The sequence below is a fragment of the Lactuca sativa genome, chromosome 1 (assembly GCF_002870075.4).
Source record: "Lactuca sativa cultivar Salinas chromosome 1, Lsat_Salinas_v11, whole genome shotgun sequence".
Taxonomy (NCBI): Eukaryota; Viridiplantae; Streptophyta; class Magnoliopsida; order Asterales; family Asteraceae; genus Lactuca; species Lactuca sativa.
Genome location: NC_056623.2, coordinates 241,928,455 through 241,948,523, shown reverse-complemented (window position 1 = coordinate 241,948,523; position 20,069 = coordinate 241,928,455). Strand labels below are relative to the sequence as shown.

Here is a 20,069-nt window from a genome sequence, read left to right as displayed (position 1 = left end):
ATGCAAACCCTTCAAGGGCAGAGAACCGTTCACGACCGATAACAGTTCACGGCCGAAAACCCTTCACGACCGCAATCAATCCTAAACCGTGAATCTTGGTTGTAAACCCACTTTTCTTCTTCGATCGAGTCTCGGTAACATTCCTTAACCAAAAGCAAATGTTTTTCTAACACTTTAACTACTGTGAGTTCATACCCCTATGCTTTTACTATTTTAACGTTTTCGCGGGGGGGGGGGGGGGGGGGGGGGATACAAGCCAAACACAAATAGTTTTTGTGAACTTATACAAGAAACTACAACAGGATTTAAAACTTATGCAATTGATACAACTAGAAGATCACCACACTTTATAAAGTATTTAGACATTTTATCCCTTTTGTAACATGCTGAGCATAAGGGAAGTTTTTAACTCACAACTATAATTGCATAGTTTTCAGAACAGTACACGAACTGAGTACTTAACACACATGCAAACTATAATAGGTATAGTTTGGGATTTCAATATTCAGTTTTACCATATCAGATTATACATTAACAATCATATAAACTATGACATATATAGTTTATGGTATACATTACTACTTTCTGAATACAAGAGTACCATACTAAATAATTATTTAAGTATAATTACTTTTACTCTTCAAGATATACATATAGATTCAAGTACAAGTGAACATTACATTACACATAAACTAGTTAATACAAGATTGTGAGACATCACTTTAATTGTACCCTTTAGGGTATGGGCTAAATCCTATCATTAGTGTAACCAGAGTCTCCTGGAGGGAAATCGTGAGATTTGTGAATAAATCTATTCGGGATTGACAATCCCACACCTAAACTGCTAGCTACAGTTAGGCAGGCATGCCTGGGGTGACAAATATCATACTGTCCGACGCCTGAAAAACGTCGCGGAGGTCATCAATTATATCAAACATGGTTATATGACTCATAATAGTATAAACTAATCTTTGTTTACGGGATTTCATTCTTTATTAGTTTTATTTTAATTAATAGAACTACTACACATTATATTGGAGGATTTCCAGGGGATAAAATACATGGTTTTATTCTAAGTAATAGAACATGCTATACATACTGGTGCTATCCAGGGTTTTTATACAGAACATGCTATACATACTAGTGTTAACCAGGATTTTCATACAATACATTACTTACATTACTAGTGGTAGCCAGGGGTTTCATACAAGTACTTTTATACACAAAAATAGATTTCAATAACGAACTTACAATTGGTCTTAGGGTTTAAGACTAGCTTTTTACTAAAGAAAATATTGGATTTTCTTGGAAACATACAAACATTTCACAGATACACAAATAGGTTTTCATTACAAAAATATGCTTATGAACTTACCAGCTTTAATGCTGATACTCTTTCGAAATCGCTTGTATTCTCAGGAAATCAGTAGACAGGTACTCCCGCAAGCTTTTGAGAAGATGAAGCGTATAGAGTTATGTCTTTTATATTTTGCTATACTTTTGATGTATACAAACTATGTATCAAACATATGTAAATACCTATATATTCAATGTAATTGTTGTGTTTGCTTTGATTACTATGATGCAATTGTTGTGATACTGTACATGACGTCCTCCACCCCCGAATGTTTCCGCCGTTTTGGTTTGGGGGTGTGACACATACTTCCATGCAACCAGTTTTAGTCATGTCACCTGTCCCATCACCATCCCATGCAAAAGTGTGTCGCACATTGCTACGTCGAAACTTTGAAAAATCATAACTTCCATTTATGAAGTCAAATTTAGATATTCTTTATATGCACACTATTGCTTTTATGATCACTACAACTTTTGTTTAGATCGCTTAGGCTAATAAGTGACCTATCTCCGATTCATACTTTACAACACACTTTTTCTGTATAGGGTTGGACGCAAATTTTCAAACAATCATAACTTCTTCATGCGAAGTCAGATTCGAACGTTCTATATACCCACAAAGTCGTCATCTAGACTACTACAACTCTCATCAAAATTATTTATCCAAAACAATCCTTTATTAAAAATATCTATTTATTGCTCGTAAGGCGTACGCCGAATAATTATTACTTACTATATCTTAAATGTCTAGCTTGAATTTGCGGGTATTACATTATGCTACACCGACAAAGTCATCAATTCCACCACTGTTACAGATACGCTAAACTACTGCCATTACCACCTCTAACGAGGTTTCCAACCCTGATCTGGCAGGTTTGTTGCCTCCAGCAACACATGCCGAGAAAGTGGGTTCTCCGACAACAACTCTGAAAGACATGTGGAGAGAGAGATATGGGCCCGCAGTTTTTTTAATTAATAAAACTTTAAACTAAATAGAAAAAAAAAACATAAAAAGTGTATCAAAAGGGTATTTTAGTCTTTTTAATTTTTCAAATGACCAAAATCACAAACAATCATGATCAAAATGATCACCAATCCAAAAATATTGGGATTTGGACTAAAACCTAAAGAAAATACATACCACTGAATTGTAATTTTGTATTTGATTTGGTCTGACCTTGAATTTTGGTTTGATTTTTAGTTTCAACCCAAAAATATTTTAAAACAAAGAAACCAAAACCGAAAAAGTCCACCACTAGCAATCCAGTTTACTCCAAATCGGGACAAATCGAACCCAGTGACCCGATAAACTATCGGATATGACATATTTTATAACGAAGAAACCAAACCAAGTGACCCGTATTCCAATAGGTTTTACCCGAATAGGAATTTGACTCTCTTTGCCTAAACCCTAGAAACTAAACCCTTATTTCCCACTCATCCACACGCATTCGCTCCGTCTCTTCCTCCTCCGACTCCATTTTATTTTTCCGACGCTCCGTCTACGCCTCTCTCTAGTCTCTTCTGTTAATTAAGTAACGGTGAACTCAGGAAGAGCGATTGGGCAACTGATTGTCTCGACTCTCAGTATAGAGCCTCTTTCTCGATCTCCGCCTCTCTGCATTCGCATCCTAAGTATCAAGTAAGTATAACCTAATTTTTGGTTTTAATTTTGTAAAAACTTTACCTAAATCATGTGATGTATTATATATTTATCTGTGATGATGAAACAGTGAAGTTATATTTGATATTATGGCTGTTTTCTTGTTAATTGCTGAAGTGAGCAGGCATTAGCTTTATGTCTTTATGCTGGATGCCTCTGATTTGATATTTTCATTCAATTTCTTGTAGTTTAAATGTTTTTTTATTTGGACAATTTTAATTGTTTATTGTAGATTAATTCAATTTTTTTTGTTTAATAAGTCTTCAAATGCTCTAGTTCCATTTGAAGCTCTTTGCCAATTTCATTATGTAGGATGAATGTTTTTCGTTTTTGTATTTGAGTTGTGCTCATGTTTATTGTTAAATGGTTTATCTTTTTTTGTCTTTTGGTTTCATTTGGGTTATTGTAGTAGGTTAGGTGATTGTTTGAACTTCGAAGTCAAATTATAAGTAATTTTGGTAAATTTCTGATTGTGAACTGACTGAATTTTGAAGTTTAAAGACTTTTCTTGTTATGTTTCTTCCAATTTCATGAATATTGTTTATTTGTTTCTTCTTCTTTCTATTTAAAGTTGCATAATTCACAGCACTTTGATGATTTTATTTGTTAGGTTTTAAGCAGAGCAAAAGGGGACTAGGGTAATGGCTGAAGAACTTCAAATGCAAGAAGCTGGAAAAGGCCCAAGGAAGAGAAACATAGGTCACAAGAAGGGTAAGGGGAAGAAGAAAATGAAAGTCTTTCATGGAAGTGGTCAACAGAAGGTCAAAATGGATGGAAAAACCAAAAAACTTTTCCGGAAAAGGGCAAGAGATTATAATTCTGATGATAGTGAGGATGATGACAATGATATAGAAGAAGAAGAAGAAGAGGCTGCCCCTCCATTGAAGTTTGAAAAGAAACAGGTGCATATTGAAGATGAGGAAGATGAAGAAGAAGATGATGAAAAATCTTCAGATGAAGAAGTTGATGTTGGCAATGATGTTTCTGATGATGAAGATGGGGAAATTCAACCTGGGATTATGAAGTTTTTTGAAGGAAACACATCATTCAAAAAAGCATTTAAGAAGATTATAAAAAGAAGTGGAACAGATGATGTTCTGGTAAGCCTCTTGAATTGTAATATTTGTAAGTTAGTGTTTGGTATGATGGAATCAGAGAAGCAATGGAATGGTTCATTCCAAATGGAATTGACAATTCCTTTAGGAATGCGATTTCTTCTATTGCTTAGTTAAGTTTTTCTTTTTCTTGTTCCATCTTGGAATAGAATAAAAAAAAATGCAATGTAACTCACTTTATTGAAGTAATATTTAATGATACAGATATTTTTCAAAAAAAATATCACTAGCTGTAATTAAAAACCTGAAAGTATATATTTTTATTAATGTTATTTTGGTTTTTTATGAGCCTTATTATATCTGTAAATAAAATTTGGCAAAAAAATGTTTTAATTTAAAATGATTACAGATTGTAATGCTCTTTTGTTGTTGGTGTAGGGTCCTGTTTTATCTGCTCACAAAAAGCTTGTAGTAAAAAAGCTTGCTGAAGATGCTGCTGAAAAGAAAGTGAAGGGTGATGCAAAAAAGGAAAAAACTTTGGTATAATATAATTTATTTTCTCATGATTTTTATAAATAGTTTAGGTCTATTTCCTAATTATATACAATTGATTTTTGTTGGATATAATAGCTAGGAGAAAAAGGACACGTAAAGCCTGATGCCTTCTCAGTACCCCATGAAAAACTACTCATAGGAGTTGCCACGAAAGGAGGTAATTATATAATATATTATTTTTGAAAAAAAAATTAGAAATTTATGCATAATGAAACTAACTTGTTTTCAAAATTTCATGTGTTGGTGGAACTTTCAGTTGTCAAGCTATTTAACGCTGTGAGTTTCTGATTTTTGTTTTTTTAAAATTTTCTGTTATATTTATGAATTTAGCTTTTTATGTTTGTGGTTGTTTACAGGTTAACAAAGCTCAAAGTTCACAAAAAGGTTTAAATCCATCAAGATCCAAAGATGCTAAAGGTGTCCAACTAAATCCTTTTTTTTTTTTCTTCTTTTTTAAATGTATTGTATTTATATAAAAAATGAAGTTATATAGATTTGTTGTTCTTTTACAGTGGTTGACTTTTTTCTTTGACTTTTTAGTGATTCAGAAACGGAGGAAAGAAGCCTTCTTTTCAGAGCTGGGCAAACCCTCATCAACGGTACTTTACTCTCTTTTTATTTTCCTCTCTCTCTCTCTCTCTCTCTCTCTCACGCACACACACAGTGCAGGTTAGCAAATGGCTCACTTTAATGATTGGTTTGCGGTGCAGGTTAGCACAAGTGGAGGTGGTGGTGATGGAGAAGGGCCTGCTTGGGCTCCTTTACGTGATAACTATATGCTGACAACTTCTAAGTTAAAAGATTGGGATAAAGCAGCTGTAAGAAAGTTTTCTCACTTGTTAAAAATTACAGAAATACCCCTGAAGCAACTTCATTATAAAAATTATTTACGGATGTATTAAAATACAAAATTGTGATGGATGTGTAGGATGCCCCTGAAGCAACGGATGATTTTGGAAGACAGGATGATAGTTCATCTGACGAGGATGATTAGTTTTGTGAATGTGAGAAAAAGGTCTAAAATGCCCTTGAGTTGATTTGGTAGTTTCTGTTGTGTAAAATTTTGCTTCATATTGAACTCAAAGCTCATTTTATTATTATAATTAGGGGTTTAAAGAAACTTGTACGCCAATTTCATAGTATATGAATGTTTTTGACAAATTCTGGCATGATATTTTATTTTAATGAGGGTGATTGATTCGTGAAGCCATGAAGTGAAACAGAATGAAATGATTCAGTGCTGAACTCCTTAGAGGTCTGAATGATTCAGTGCGATAAAATTGTTAAACGAATCTTTTGAATGAAAAAAATTTATCATTTTACCAGTCTAACAAAAAACACTTCTTCGAAGAACACATATATTTTTAATATAATTTGCAAATTAATAAATTCAACCACAAAGAAAGATATTAACTAAAGTTGGAAATTATCAAAATCCAAAATTGCAAAATATTTTTATCAAATCATCCAACCTCTCCATATTCAAAACTCAATCCTATGAGAGTTTTGATGATTTGATAAAATATTTTGTAATTTTGGATTTTGAGGTTTGATGATTCAGTGTGTTTGTATGTTTTTTTTTCAATGAGGATAAATTTTTGAAAGCGTGATTGATTGTTTTAGATTTCAAGAAAATGAAAATATTCTTTTTTCTAAATTGTATTTAAATTAAAAAGTGATTTTTACAGTTTTTTAAAGTTTTCTAAAATTTTAAAATGGAAATTTCTAAAATTTTCATTGAAAATGAAAAATGAAAAATCAACTTTATTTTCTTGAAATGTTTTACAAAATGTTCCTAAAATTCAAGTGAAACCCACAACTCACACATTTCAGGTTGGGAATTTAATTTTAGACAACTACAAATTTGGTCTTTGTGGTTTGTAAAAAACTCTGGATAGGGTCCACAAAGGTTTCGACTTGCATGGAAGATCCAAAATCAAAACTTTTCTGTGGTTTTGGTCCTTGGAACGAAGATTTTGCCATTTTAATTTCTTTTTGTATTTTTTGTATGTATTTTAATACTTCTTTATTTTAAAAAATAAAAAATAACATCCCATCTCTCTCTCTCTCTCTCTCTCTCTCTCACACACACACATACGACTTTTTCTCCCAACACAATACTCAAATCTTCTTCTCAATCTCATCTTCTTCACAACCACCGTTATCTGTAAATCATCATCCTCAACCACCCAATCGACATTTCAGAATCACCCACAGATCAAGCTACATTCGACTGCATCCTTCACAATGCCTGAGGCCATAAATAAAAACCCAATCTCCATGATTTCTCCGTCAACAACCCCAACGAAACCATCATCGACCCTCTGTATGAGTTCCTACAATGGTGGAATAAACCCAGATCTTGGAATGACTTATCACCTGCACATTCATGCTTCATTCATGAGTTCCTAATTCCACTAATTTACATGTATCAGATTAAAGAGATATGTTTTGAGTTTGAGTTTCAGATTCCTGTTCCTTGCCTCCACCGACGACATCCCCTTTGCTCAACCTCCTGATGATCGATCCAAACAAAGATCAATTTTAGGAAATCGATCTGGTTAGCAATTGAGGAGCAGTGATTCGAGAGTGGTGTTAGCCCTTTCTTAATCCCATCATTCAATTTTTTGTTATCTTTATCACACACACAGATACAGACACACAATGTGTGTGAGTTCCCTCATGTTGTTTAATCACAGAGTAAACCCAAGATGGGTGCTTATGATTCTTTTTTATCATCTATTGCTCTTCCAGATGAAATTTGATCCTGTTGGAAGAGAGATCGAAGAAACAGATAAAATTTTGAGAGAGTTTGAAAGGGTTCTCGATTTATGGAGTGTATGTGCCTGTTCGTGTTTGAAGGCAAGAAATCAATTTCTATCCCCTGAATTCTGGAATTTGTGTATTAGCTATAAGATGAACACAAGATCTTCATCTTCATCTTTCCCCTGATTTCTTCATCTTCATCTGGTTTCAGATCTTCATATTGTTCAGATGGTAATGGTGATATTTAGTTTTTCTAAAAATAAGAATGATGAAGATGGGTTTTAGAGAGAGAGAGAGAGAGAGAGAGAGGGTATCGGTAGGGGTTGAGTGGGTGTCTATCTTTTTTGTTTTTTATTTTTATTTCATAAATTATTAAATTAAATAAGAAAAGAAAATACAAAACTGAAATTAAAAGGGTAAATCGGTAATTTCAAAATTTTTTGGACCAGAAACGCATAAAAACTTTGATTTTGGACCTTCTGTGCAAGCTGGAAACTTTTTGGACCCCATCCAATGTTTTTTGCAAACCACAAGTCAAACAATGGAGAAACTAACATGTGTAATTTAGAGTATATGTATCTGACCGCTTTATAATTAAAATATAAAAGTTTTACATGGATATAGTGGGTAAACATACAACAAGCTGCCGCAAACATTTTTTTGGATGATGAAACTAATTCTTTTAACAACCACATCCATAGATCATGGACTCATAACATTACTATGCTTGGTTTATTGGACTCTATTGAGGAGCTCCACAACATCTGGCGTAAGGAAACGTAAAGTATTAAACGCGAAATATATAAATGTTTGTTGATTTTCCATGCACGTATTCTCATGTTTTGCCACTTTGCATGAGGTAGCTTTGAAAGTAGGCTAACCCAAAGTGAAAACCCTACTCTCAAAGCCCACAAGAGGGAAAACCCTGTTAGATCCACACATGTGTGCTTCCCTCCTACTCATCCAAAAACTAAAACGTATGTAGAAAACGGACACTCTCTTTCTTTAAAGGAAAATGTGCATTTTCTTAAAAAAAATGTAATGGTTCAAGACGGATAATATGCTGGATCTCATAGAGAACACTTAACCATCTAGAGGTTCATTTTAAACTTACCAAAGACCCTCAATGTTGAATGGTTTATGGCGCCCTCTTAATTGTATATTTAAGAAGCTTACAAAACAACCCCTCAGTGTAGAATGAACCTCTAATATAATTTTTTTTTCCATATTATTAAATAGAAAAACTAAAAGAAAATCTAATATAATGATCACAATTGTTAACCGAGTCTTTCAAGTGTATTATGCATACAAGGGACACATTTGAAAGTAAAATGCTTGATAAGAAATAATTTGAAACTCTATTTGTTAAATGTAAACACATACCTCCTTTGAGTAAGAAATTGTAAGTAAGTGGAAATTATGTCTAAATAAAATGCAAGTAGCGTTCTATAATGGGTTACATATCACTATTAATTTATGTAATTACACTGCTATTATGGGTATAAACATGTAAGTGCATTGCTATTATGGGTAAAATATGAACTACATTGCGTATATACTGATACAAAATGATTTTAGTATATCAAGCTAGAAAGTAATACTCGTAGCATTCAAATTTACGGCATCTAAGGTGCCCCCCTTGCACCTTATATTTATTACTTTTCCAGATAGGATAATTAATTGCCTTAAGCTTTATCAGTGGGCCAAGATGCCATTGGTCTAACTTTTAGCCTTGTGATACATCCCAGGCTGGAGGATCAAGATTTGGTCAGATTTATCAAAGGCGTGGCAAGAATATCCCAGTTTAGGATAACTTTGGTTATTTATGTTTAGTCTTTATCTTTTTATCTTAGTCATTATCTAGTCTTTATCTTTCTTAGGTGGTGTCGATATCTGTTATTAGTTTTGGAGTCAGATTAGGTTTGTTTGTTTGGTTGGTTAGCTGGACATTATAAAAATTGTTCCATGGGATCTTGTTTGATTTTTATGAAATTAATAAAGACCGAGAGGTATTAGGAGTACCCCTGTGACTCGAATAACATGTAGGGTTCTCAGGTTACCTGGGATCGTATTAATTGGTATCAGAGTTGTTATCGGTTCTGATGACAGAAAAACTGGAGGGGAAGGGAACCAATGCCGAAAGGCTTGCTGCGCTTGAGGGGGCCGTCAACCAGGTGCTCGATGCATCCGTGGCTCATCGTTTGGAGGTGGCAACGCAGATGTAGGTGCTCACCAAATCCGTTTCTGAGTTGACTGAAGCAATCAAGGGACCAAAAAAGAAACACAAGAAGTCTTACCACAGTTCCTCTTCCGATTCAGGAGGGAGTGATGATGAAGATGACGAGGGGTCTGACAACTCGGATGACAACGCTGAGACCAAGAAAAAGAAGAAAAAGCGAGATCCATTGCTTGATTGTCGGAAATTGAAGATTCCTGTTTTTGATGGTGCTGATGTTCATAGCTGGGTTTACAAGGTTGAACGATACTTTGAAGTTCATAAATTGGGAAAGAAAGATCATTTGCGGGCAGTGGCAATCTGCCTCGAGGGTGCACCGTTGTCGTGGTTTCGCTGGAATGATGCCAAGAAACCATTCCGTTCTTGGGGAAAGTTTAAACGAAAGCTTCTTGAAAGATTTCAAGGGTTGCGTGAGGGCAGTGTTCAGGAACAGTTCTTGGCCATCCAACAAACGGGGACGGTACGGGAATACGTGGATAGATTCAAAGGGTTTGTAGGGCAACTACACAACGTTTCAGAATCGATTCAGGAGAGCACATTTATTAAAGGTTTGAAAGAAGATGTTCGTGCAGCAGTCCAAATAGCAGAACCTGATTCCTTATCTCAGGCAATCCGAATGGCCATTAAAATTGATGAAAACAGGGTTGGGGGTTGATCAAAGGGACAAGCAACGTGTCTAGATCCGGTTTTGGCTTCCAGGGCAAGTCCAACAACTCGACCGCTGTTGTAGTAACTAAGATAGAGGATAATGCATCGGGGGGGGGGGGGGGGGGGGTTTAAGAGATTAACGGCCACCGAGCTCGCTGAAAAACGCGCAAGGGGTTTATGTTTTAGGTGCGATGGAAAATTTTCACTGGGACACAAATGTCCTAGTAAAACTCTACAGGTTCTCATTGTGGATGAGGACAATGCCGAGGAGGAAGAGTTGGGAAGTGAGGAGAAGGTTCATTGCGATATGGTGGAGGTGTCTCTTAATTCCGTAAGCGGTCTCACTCCACCGCCAACGATGAAGGTGAGAGGGAAGATCGGGGATAGGGAAGTTGTTGTTTTGATCGATAGTGGGGCAACCCACAATTTCGTGTCCACAAATATAGTTGACGAACTCACCATTATCGTAACAGATTCTGGTCCAGTAGGAGTTAAGCTGGGTAATGGGTTAATAGCACGTAGCCATGGTTGCTGCAAGGATGTTCTTCTCGACTTACCGGAGGTTAGGATTGTGGAAGAATTTTTGCCGTTTGAATTGGGAGGGTCAGATGTCATATTGGGAATAAAATGGTTGCAAACGTTGGGTGACATGACGGTAAATTGGTTGGAGCTTCGTATGCAATACTGGGAAGGGGATCGGCTGGTAACTATCATGGGTGACCCAAGCTTATCAAAAACTATGGCCTCATGTAAGACTCTTCATAAGTTAATACAACGTGAGGAGGAAGGATATTTAGTCCATCTTAAGGCAAACGGAGTGGTGCACACTCCTGTTGTGATTCCGGGGCAGGTTATGAAGGTTTTGGAAGAATTTAAAGACGTTTTTGAAATGCCCAGTGGTTTACTCCCTGTGCGTAGCAAAAATCACGCGATCATTTTAAAAGAGGGTACCCCGCCCGTGAGCGTAAGACCTTACCGTTACCCGCAAGCACAGAAGAATGAAATTGAACACTTAGTCTAGGAAATGCTAGATGCTGGAATTATTCAGCCAAGTACTAGTCCTTTCTCTAGTCCTGTGTTGTTGGTGAAAAAAAAAGATGGAAGTTGGCGTTTTTGTGTGGACTATAGAGCACTTAATAAGGCGACGGTTCTTGACAAGTTCCCAATTCCCGTGATAGAAGAGCTTTTGGATGAGTTGCATGGGTCAGTTATTTTTTCAAAGTTAGATTTAAAGTCTGGGTACCATCAAATACGGGTGAAAGAAGAAGATGTTCATAAAACTGCTTTTAGGACTCATGAGGGGCACTACGAATTTCTCGTTATGCCTTTCGGGTTGACCAACGCCCCCGCCACATTCCAGTCACTAATGAATCAGGTATTCCGACCCTTCTTGCGGCGCTTTGTACTCGTTTTCTTCGACGATATTCTCGTCTATAGTAGGTCTCGGGACGAGCATGTGCATCATTTATCTTCGGTACTACTAACATTGCAAGAGCATAAACTTTTTGCAAGCCAAAAAAAAATGTTCGTTTGCTTAGAATCAAATCGAGTATTTAGGGCATTTGGTTTCAGCTGAGGGTGTATCGGCTGATCCCTCGAAAATTGAGGCTATGTTGGAATGGCTGGTACCAAAAACGCTCCGGGAATTACGCAGGTTTTTAGGGCTGACAGGGTATTACCGCAAGTTTGTCAAGGACTATGGGAAGATTGCAGGACCACTCACGGATCAGCTCAAGAAGGATAATTTTCGTTGGAATGAAGATTCTTTGCAAGCTTTTCAACAGTTAAAGTCCGTGATGACCCGTGTTCCAGTTTTAGCCTTACCGGATTTTACAAAAACTTTTGTGGTGGAAACTGATGCTTCGGGTGTTGGCATGAGGGCGGTATTAATGCATGATTCTCGCCCAATTGCTTATTTTAGTCAAGTTTTGGGTGCTCGGGCTCGTCTAAAATCTGTTTATGAGCGTGAATTAATGGCAATTGTTTTTGCTATCAAAACGTGGCGACCTTACTTGCTGGGGCGGAGGTTCGTGGTTCGTACGGATCAACGGAGTTTAAAATATTTGTTGGAATAGCGGGTCGTGGCTGAAGACCATCTGAAGTGGCTTTCTAAACTCTTGGGGTATAACTTTGACATCGAGTACCGCCCGGGGCGCGAGAACAACGCAGCTGATGCTTTGTCAAGGAAAAATGGGGCTGAATTGTTAGAGTTGGTATCTGGTTGCTTAGTTGATTGGGAAAGGTTGTGGCGAGAGGTTGAAAATGACCCTGAATTGGTCGATCTTAGGGAACACGTCATTTCTAGTCAACAGGTTCCAATTGGGTTTTCGGTAGACAATAAACGTGTAACAGCCCAAAACCTAGGTACCCTTCTATTTTAGCCCTTCATCTTTGTTATGTTGCCATTTAGGGTTTTGTATATTAGTCGAGTACGCTGGGCGTACAAGGAGTACGCTGCGCGTACTCGCGCACTTCATTTGGACGCGTTCACCCTCAGGTACGCTGGGCATACCGAAGGTTACGCGGGGCGTAACCGGTCCAGACCTAAAACCCTAATTCCTTTGGAGGGCTATAAAAGGAATGTGTAGCTGGATTTCTCAGCCACCATACCTCAGAGAGAAACCCTAAAGAGAGTGTGCATTCGTTCTTAAGCCATTTTGTGTGTATTCTAAGCTTGGTGGTGCCATTCCAAGGTAGCAAAGGAGAAGAAGAACTCATTGGGAAGGCTAGAAGTGGTGTTCAAGTGTAGATCTGAGCTTTGCAAGGGTTGAAGCTTCATTATCAGGTAAAAAGTTCGGATCTTGTCACTTGATTCATGTTATATGCTTCAAGTACCATGTTCTAGGGTTTTTGTCCCAAAGGTAGAGACTTTTTGTGCAAATGGTCTCCATAAGCTTAGATCCATCATACTTCTGGTCTTTTAGAGTTGTAGACTCATAAAAATGGCATCTTGGACGTGAATGATGCACCATGCATGAGATCTAGGTCCTTGAGTTGGAATAGAATGATGTTAAGAAGTGTTGGAGCCTTTACAGCCATGCCAAGGCTTAAAGGTCTCGACTTTATGGGTATAGACGCATTAACAGAGCCGGATCTAGAAGTTGGAGTAATGGCTTAACCGATTAAGACCAGAAATGATGTATGCTAATGTCTGATGGTTACACTGGGCGTAACTCCCAGTACGCGCAACGTACTGGGTGGAGACACCGATCCATGGGTTGGCGATGTACGCCCCGCGTACATCAAGCGGTACGCCCCGTGTACTCATAGGGTTGACTTTTTTTGACTTTTAGGGTTTTGGTCAACATGAAGACTTTGGGTCAAGGAAGGGTAAAATGGTCTTTTACCCTCTGAGGAATGATGATAAGGGGTAAAGTTTTAGTTGTGGAAGTCTTTGATTATTAAATGATATTTTTATGATTAGGCGAGGTAGAGTCATTGTTGGGATTTGGAGATATCGAGAACGCAAGATCTTAGACTTCCACGAGGTGAGTTTTCTCACTATACTGTACCCGGAAGGGTTTTATCATGTGACCGGAAGGTCGGATATGTAATGAGTTGTATGCATTGTATGTGATAAGTTAATCGTTTATATGTGCCATGTATGATATGCTTAATATGGGCCGAAAGGCTTTATGTTATGGGCCGGAAGGCGTATATGTTGTGGGCCGGAAGGCATTGTGAGGTGGACCGCAAGGTTGACGTAGGTAGGACCGGAAGGTTTACCTAGTCGGGACGGAAGTCCCCTGAGACACATGGACCGGAAGGTCAGGGCCTGGAAAGGCGTATGTGCGTAAGTTGTATTTTGGGGAACTCACTAAGCAATTATGCTTACAGTTGTTGTGTTATGTGCTTCAGGTACTAGCGAGGACCGTGGGAAGGCGCCGGCGTGATTGTACACACTGACGGAGAAACTGCTTTTATGATCATGGGATGTATTTCGTTATGATAACATTGTTCACATTTGAATTTGGAATATTAAACGATGGTTTTTGATGTTTGCAAAAATGAAAAATTTGTTTTAAAATTTACGTTGTTACAAGTTGGTATCAGAGCCTTGGTTTGAGGGATTCGGATACACCTTCGGGCGTAACTGAACTCAAACCAGGGATTTGAGGAAAATTTTAATAAAAATTTGATAAAAGATTTTGAAACAACCAAAGGAGAAGCAGTGTGTACGGTCAGCCAGCGCCCGAACGGTAAAATCCCCAAAATACCCTTACAATATGTGTTATGAAATATGTTGTGATATGATACGCATGCTAGTAGACTAGGTATTCATATTAGGACTAGAGTGGCCTGATTTGTGATGCCTTAGTCTAGGGGAACCTGCTGCTATGAGATGCTTGGAGAGCGAGTGGGTAGCCAGTGCGTAGCAAATATAGAGTACTCATGATCCGGGGTTCGGGGAGGAGGACTTGGGGTGAATGCTGATGCGGTGTAGTCGGTAGTATTGGGCCCATACTACTGAAGACACCGGGTTAGTGGGCAACCCAAGTAAGAATCCTTGGGTATCGGAGACCGAGTAGGATTGCGTTACCGAGTACGATTATGCTCGATGGAGTCCCTGATATTTTTCTGTTGTATTTCAGAGGCATCATGGTTGGGACGCGTCACAGACCTGAGACGAGCGGTGTGAGTGACGAGGAGCTTCGTCAGATGATTCACGATGAGGTAGCTGCGACAATCCGAGCCGAGATTCCGGAGATGTTCGGGTCTATCAAGACCATGCTGTTGGAGACTTTTGATGAGCGGTACGCCGCGATGACTGAGGCTGCTGCTGCTGCAGCTGCAGCAGCTGTGGCTGCTGCCAGACCACAGGGAGGTGACTCGTTGCTATTTCGGGAGTTCAGCAACACGAAGCCACCCGAGTTTGACGGAACGCAGGATCCAATCGCTGCGATGAGATGGATTGCTGATATTGAGGGATGCTTCTACACTTGTTCATGTCCAGAGCATCCGAGGGTACGGTTCGCTTTGAACCAGCTCCGCCTGGGAGCAAAGGATTGGTGGAAGTTTGTGACGGCGAACTTCACTCTTGCAGAGGTGTCAGCCGTGACTTGGGAGAGATTTACTGCTATGTTCAGAGACGAGTATGTTCCCCCGGTGGAGAGGGAACGACTGGTTCAGGAGTTCTTGACCCTCAAGCAGGGTAATGATTCTGTTACGGTGATCACTCGGAAGTTTCATGAGAGGGCGATGTTTTGCCCTGAGCAGGTGTCCACTGAGCAGGCTCGGATGAGCCGATATTTGGGTATACTGAGGAGGGATATCCGGGAGTTCGTATCGAACTCGTCATACCAGACCTTTGCTGAGCTCCAGGCGAATGCCAGCAAGAGAGAGATCGAGTTGGAGACCCAGGCCAGGGAGGAGGCCGAGTCTCAGTGGGTGGATCGGCGGCCGACTCAGTCTCAGCCGGCAGCCAAGAGGACCAAGTCCGCCGATTCGAGGACGGGAGGTCAGAAGGGCTGCACTTGCGGAAAGTGCGGCAAGGGTCATGAGAGGACATGTCGATCAGGCGCTTGCTACAAGTGTGGCAAGGAGGGGCACATTGCTAGGGATTGCCCCAAGGGATTTATGGTTTGCTTCCATTGCAACCAGACCGGCCATCGGAAGGCCGAGTGTCGTCAGCTTCACCAGGGATCTGCACCTACGGCTAGGACTACCGAGACTCGGCCGGTGAAAGCCGAGGCTCCGAAGGCTAGTGGGAGAGCTTTTCAGTTGACTGCGGAGGAGGTCCGTGCGGCGCCCGATGTCGTAGCTGGTATGTATTCTTTTGTGTATTTATTTTTATGCTAAGATATTATGCTTATATTATGATATGCGTAGGTACTTTTCTTGTGAATTCTGTACTTGGCTTGGTATTATTTGACTCGGGTGCGAGTCAGTCTTTTGTATCGTTGGCTTTTAGCCAGCACATCGGTATTGATCGGGAGGTGATGAGTCGACCCCTGCGGGTTTCTATAGCAGATGAGAAAGTGGTATACGCCACTGACGTGATTCGAGGATGTGTGCTCGAGATTTTTGGGGTCAAGTTCCCTTTAGACTTGGTTCCTATAGCGATGGGGGATGTCTGCGTCATCGTGGGCATGGGCTGGTTGAGTAAGTTTGGGGCAGTCATTGATTGCGAGAGACAGCTGGTGACTATACGAGACCCTAGTGGGGGAGTGCTTACTGTGTATGGCGAGGGAACCCGGTGTGGGTCAGCTTTTTGTTCGGCTGCCAGGGCGAGATAGAGTTTGTAGCAGGGCTGTAGTGGATTCATAGCCTATGTGATGGACACTCGAGTGGCCGCGGGGAGGCCAAATTCGGTTGACGAGGTTCCAGTAGTATGCGAGTTTTCGGATGTGTTCCCCGAAGAATTACCAGGTGTGCCTCCAGAAAGGCAAATGGAGTTCCGTATCGATCTGGTTCTGGGAGCGGCGCCCATCGCCAAGGCGCCTTATCGCCTCGCCCCACCAGAAATGCAGGAGTTATCCTTGCAGCTTCAGGAGCTGCTGGGAAAAGGGTTTATTCGGCCGAGTAGCTCACCTTGGGGTGCGCCGATTCTATTTGTCAAGAAAAAGGATGGTTTGCACCGGATGTGTATCGATTATCGGGAGTTGAACAAGTTGACGGTTAAAAACCGATATCCGTTACCTAGAATCGATGATCTGTTCGATTAGTTGCAGGGGGCATCTTGGTTCTCCAAGATAGACTTAAGGTCGGGTTATCATCAGATGAGGGTTCGGGATGAGGATATCCAGAAGACTGCATTCAGAACTCGTTATGGACATTACGAGTTTGTGGTGATGCCTTTTGGGCTCACCAATGCCCCGACTGCGTTCATGGATCTTATGAACAGGGTGTGTAGGCCGATGCTGGATCGGTCGGTAATCATATTCATTGATGATATTTTGGTATATTCGAGGTCTAGGGAGTAGCATGAGGAGCACTTGAGGGAAATTCTTGGAGTATTGAGATCGGAGAGGCTGTATGCCAAATTCTCCAAGTGTGATTTCTAGTTACGAGAGGTCCAGTTCCTAGGGCACCTTGTTAACCAAAAAAGGATATTGGTCGATCCGGCCAAGATTGAGGCGGTGATGAGATGGGAAGTGCCGAGATCGCCCACTGAGATCAGGAGCTTTCTGGGATTGGCCGGCTATTATCGAAGGTTTATCAAGGATTTCTCCAAGATCGCCGTACCACTTACTAGGATGACCCGGAAGGGTGTTGCATTTTCATGGGGACCGGAGCAGCAGTCCTCATTCGAGACCCTTCGTCAGAAGTTGTGCGAGGCCCCTGTGCTTGCACTCCCGGAAGGGATGGATGATTTTGTGGTATACTGTGATGCATCTATATCGGGATTAGGGGCGGTGCTTATGCAGAGGGGACACGTTATAGCGTATGCTTCGAGGCAGCTAAAGCCTCATGAGTCGAGATATCCCACCCACGACCTGGATTTGGGGGCTGTGGTGTTTGCCCTCAAGATCTGGCGGCACTATCTTTATGGGGTTCGGTGTACCATATACATGGACCACAAGAGTCTGAAGTACTTGATGGATCAGCCAAATTTGAATATGCGACAGAGGAGATGGTTGGATGTGGTGAAGGATTATGATTGTGAAATCCTGTACCACCCGGGCAAGGCGAATGTAGTGGCCGATGCATTGAGCCGTAGGGTGGAAAGCGCCCCGATTCGAGACATTTGTATGAGGTTGACGGTGATGACTCCGATTTTGGACACCTATTTACCCTTAGCAGAGTTTTCGTACAACAATAGCCATCATTCGAGCATTGGTATGCCACCTTTTGAGCTGTTGTGTGGGAGGAGGTGTCACACCCCCATCTGCTGGGGAGAGGTGGGGCAACGGGTAATGGGTAGCACAGAGATTGTACTCCAGACGACCGAGTAGATACAGCAGGTCAGGCAGAGATTGTTGACCGCGCAGAGTCGCCAGAAGAGTTATGCGGACAGGCGTCGGTCCGAGCTCGAGTTTCAGGTTGGTGACCTTGTGCTCCTAAAGGTCTCTCCTTGGAAAGGAGTGATACGTTTCAGGAAGAGGGGCAAGTTGGGACCCCGATATATTGGACCTTTCAGGGTAATTTCTAGGGTAGGTAGGGTAGCCTACCGGTTGGATCTACCTGCTGAGTTGGGACAGATCCACAACACCTTTCATGTCTCTCAGTTGAGGAAATGCATTGCCGACGAGTCAACAGTGGTGCCATTAGATGATATTCAGGTGGATGCAGGCCTGAACTATGTGGAGAGGCCAGTGGCGATTAGGGATCGAAAGGTTAAGGTTCTAAGGAACAAGGAAATACCCTTGGTACAAGTGCAGTGGCAACATCGGAAGGGGTCCGAGCTGACATGGGAGTCCGAGGCTGAGATGCGAGATCAGTATCCGAAGTTGTTTTTAGTATGAGACTTCGGGGACGAAGTCTGGTTCTAGTGGGGGAGAATTGTAACAGTCCAAAACCCAGGTACCCTTCTATTTTAGCCCTTCATCTTTGTTATGTTGCCATTAAGGGTTTTGTATATTAGGTGAGTATGCTGGGCATACAAGGAGTACGCTGCGCGTACTCATGCACTTCATTTGGACGCGTTCACCCTCAGGTACGCTGGGCGTACCCAAGGTTACGCGGGGCGTAACCGATCCAGACCTAAAACCCTAATTCCTTTGGAGGGCTATAAAAGGAATGTGTGGCTGGATTTCTCAGCCACCATCCCTCAGAGAGAAACCCTAAAGAGAGTGTGCATTCGTTCTTAAGCCATTTTGTGTGTATTCTAAGCTTGGTGGTGCCATTCCAAGGTAGCAAAGGAGAAGAAGAACTCATTGGGAAGGCTAGAAGTGGTGTTCAAGTGTAGATCTGAGCTTTGCAAGGGTTGAAGCTTCATTATCAGGTAAAAAGTTCGGATCTTGTCACTTGATTCATGTTATATGCTTCAAGTACCATGTTCTAGGGGTTTTGTCCCAAAGGTGGAGACTTTTTGTGAAAATGGTCTCCATAAGCTTAGATCCATCATACTTCTGGTCTTTTAGAGTTGTAGACTCATAAAAATGGCATCTTGGACGTGAATGATGCACCATGCATGAGATCTAGGTCCTTGAGTTGGAATAGAATGATGTTAAGAAGTGTTGGAGCCTTTACAGCCATGCCAAGGCTTAAAGGTCTCGACTTTATGGGTATAGACGCATTAACAGAGCCGGATCTAGAAGTTGGAGTAATGGCTTAACCGATTAAGACCAGAAATGATGTATGCTAAAGTCTGATGGTTACGCTGGGCGTAACTCCTAGTACGCGCAGCGTACTGGGTGGAGACCCGGATCCATGGGTTGGCGATGTACGCCCCGTGTACATCAAGCGGTACGCCCCGCGTACTCATAAGGTTGACTTTTGTTGACTTTTAGGGTTTTGGTCAACATGAAGACTTTGGGTCAAGGAAGGGTAAAATGGTCTTTTACCCTCTGAGGAATGATGATAAGGGGTAAAGTTTTAGTTGTGGAAGTCTTTGATTATTAAATGGTATTTTTATGATTAGGCGAGGTAGAGTGATTGTTGGGATTTGGAGATATCGAGAACGCAAGATCTTAGACTTCCACGAGGTGAGTTTTCTCACTATACTGTACCCGGAAGGGTTTTATCGTGTGACCGGAAGGTCGGATATGTAATGAGTTGTATGCATTGTATGTGATAAGTTAATCGTTTATATGTGCCATGTATGATATGCTTAATATGGTCCGGAAGGCTTTATGTTATGGGCCGGAAGGCGTATATGTTGTGGGCCGGAAGGCATTGTGAGGTGGAC

General features: G+C 40.7%; 1 protein-coding gene across 1 annotated transcript; it reads left to right on the top strand.

The window, feature by feature from the left end:
• Positions 1–2,763: 2,763 nt before the first annotated feature.
• LOC111876147 (uncharacterized) lies at positions 2,764–5,835 on the top strand. The gene is made up of 9 exons (XM_023872674.2): positions 2,764–2,998; positions 3,630–4,119; positions 4,513–4,614; positions 4,705–4,786; positions 4,886–4,905; positions 4,986–5,046; positions 5,170–5,228; positions 5,340–5,447; positions 5,558–5,835. Exons 2-9 carry the CDS (start codon positions 3,661–3,663, stop codon positions 5,621–5,623), a joined length of 957 nt encoding a protein of 318 aa, XP_023728442.1. The 5' UTR covers positions 2,764–2,998; positions 3,630–3,660; the 3' UTR covers positions 5,624–5,835.
• Positions 5,836–20,069: the final 14,234 nt, after the last annotated feature.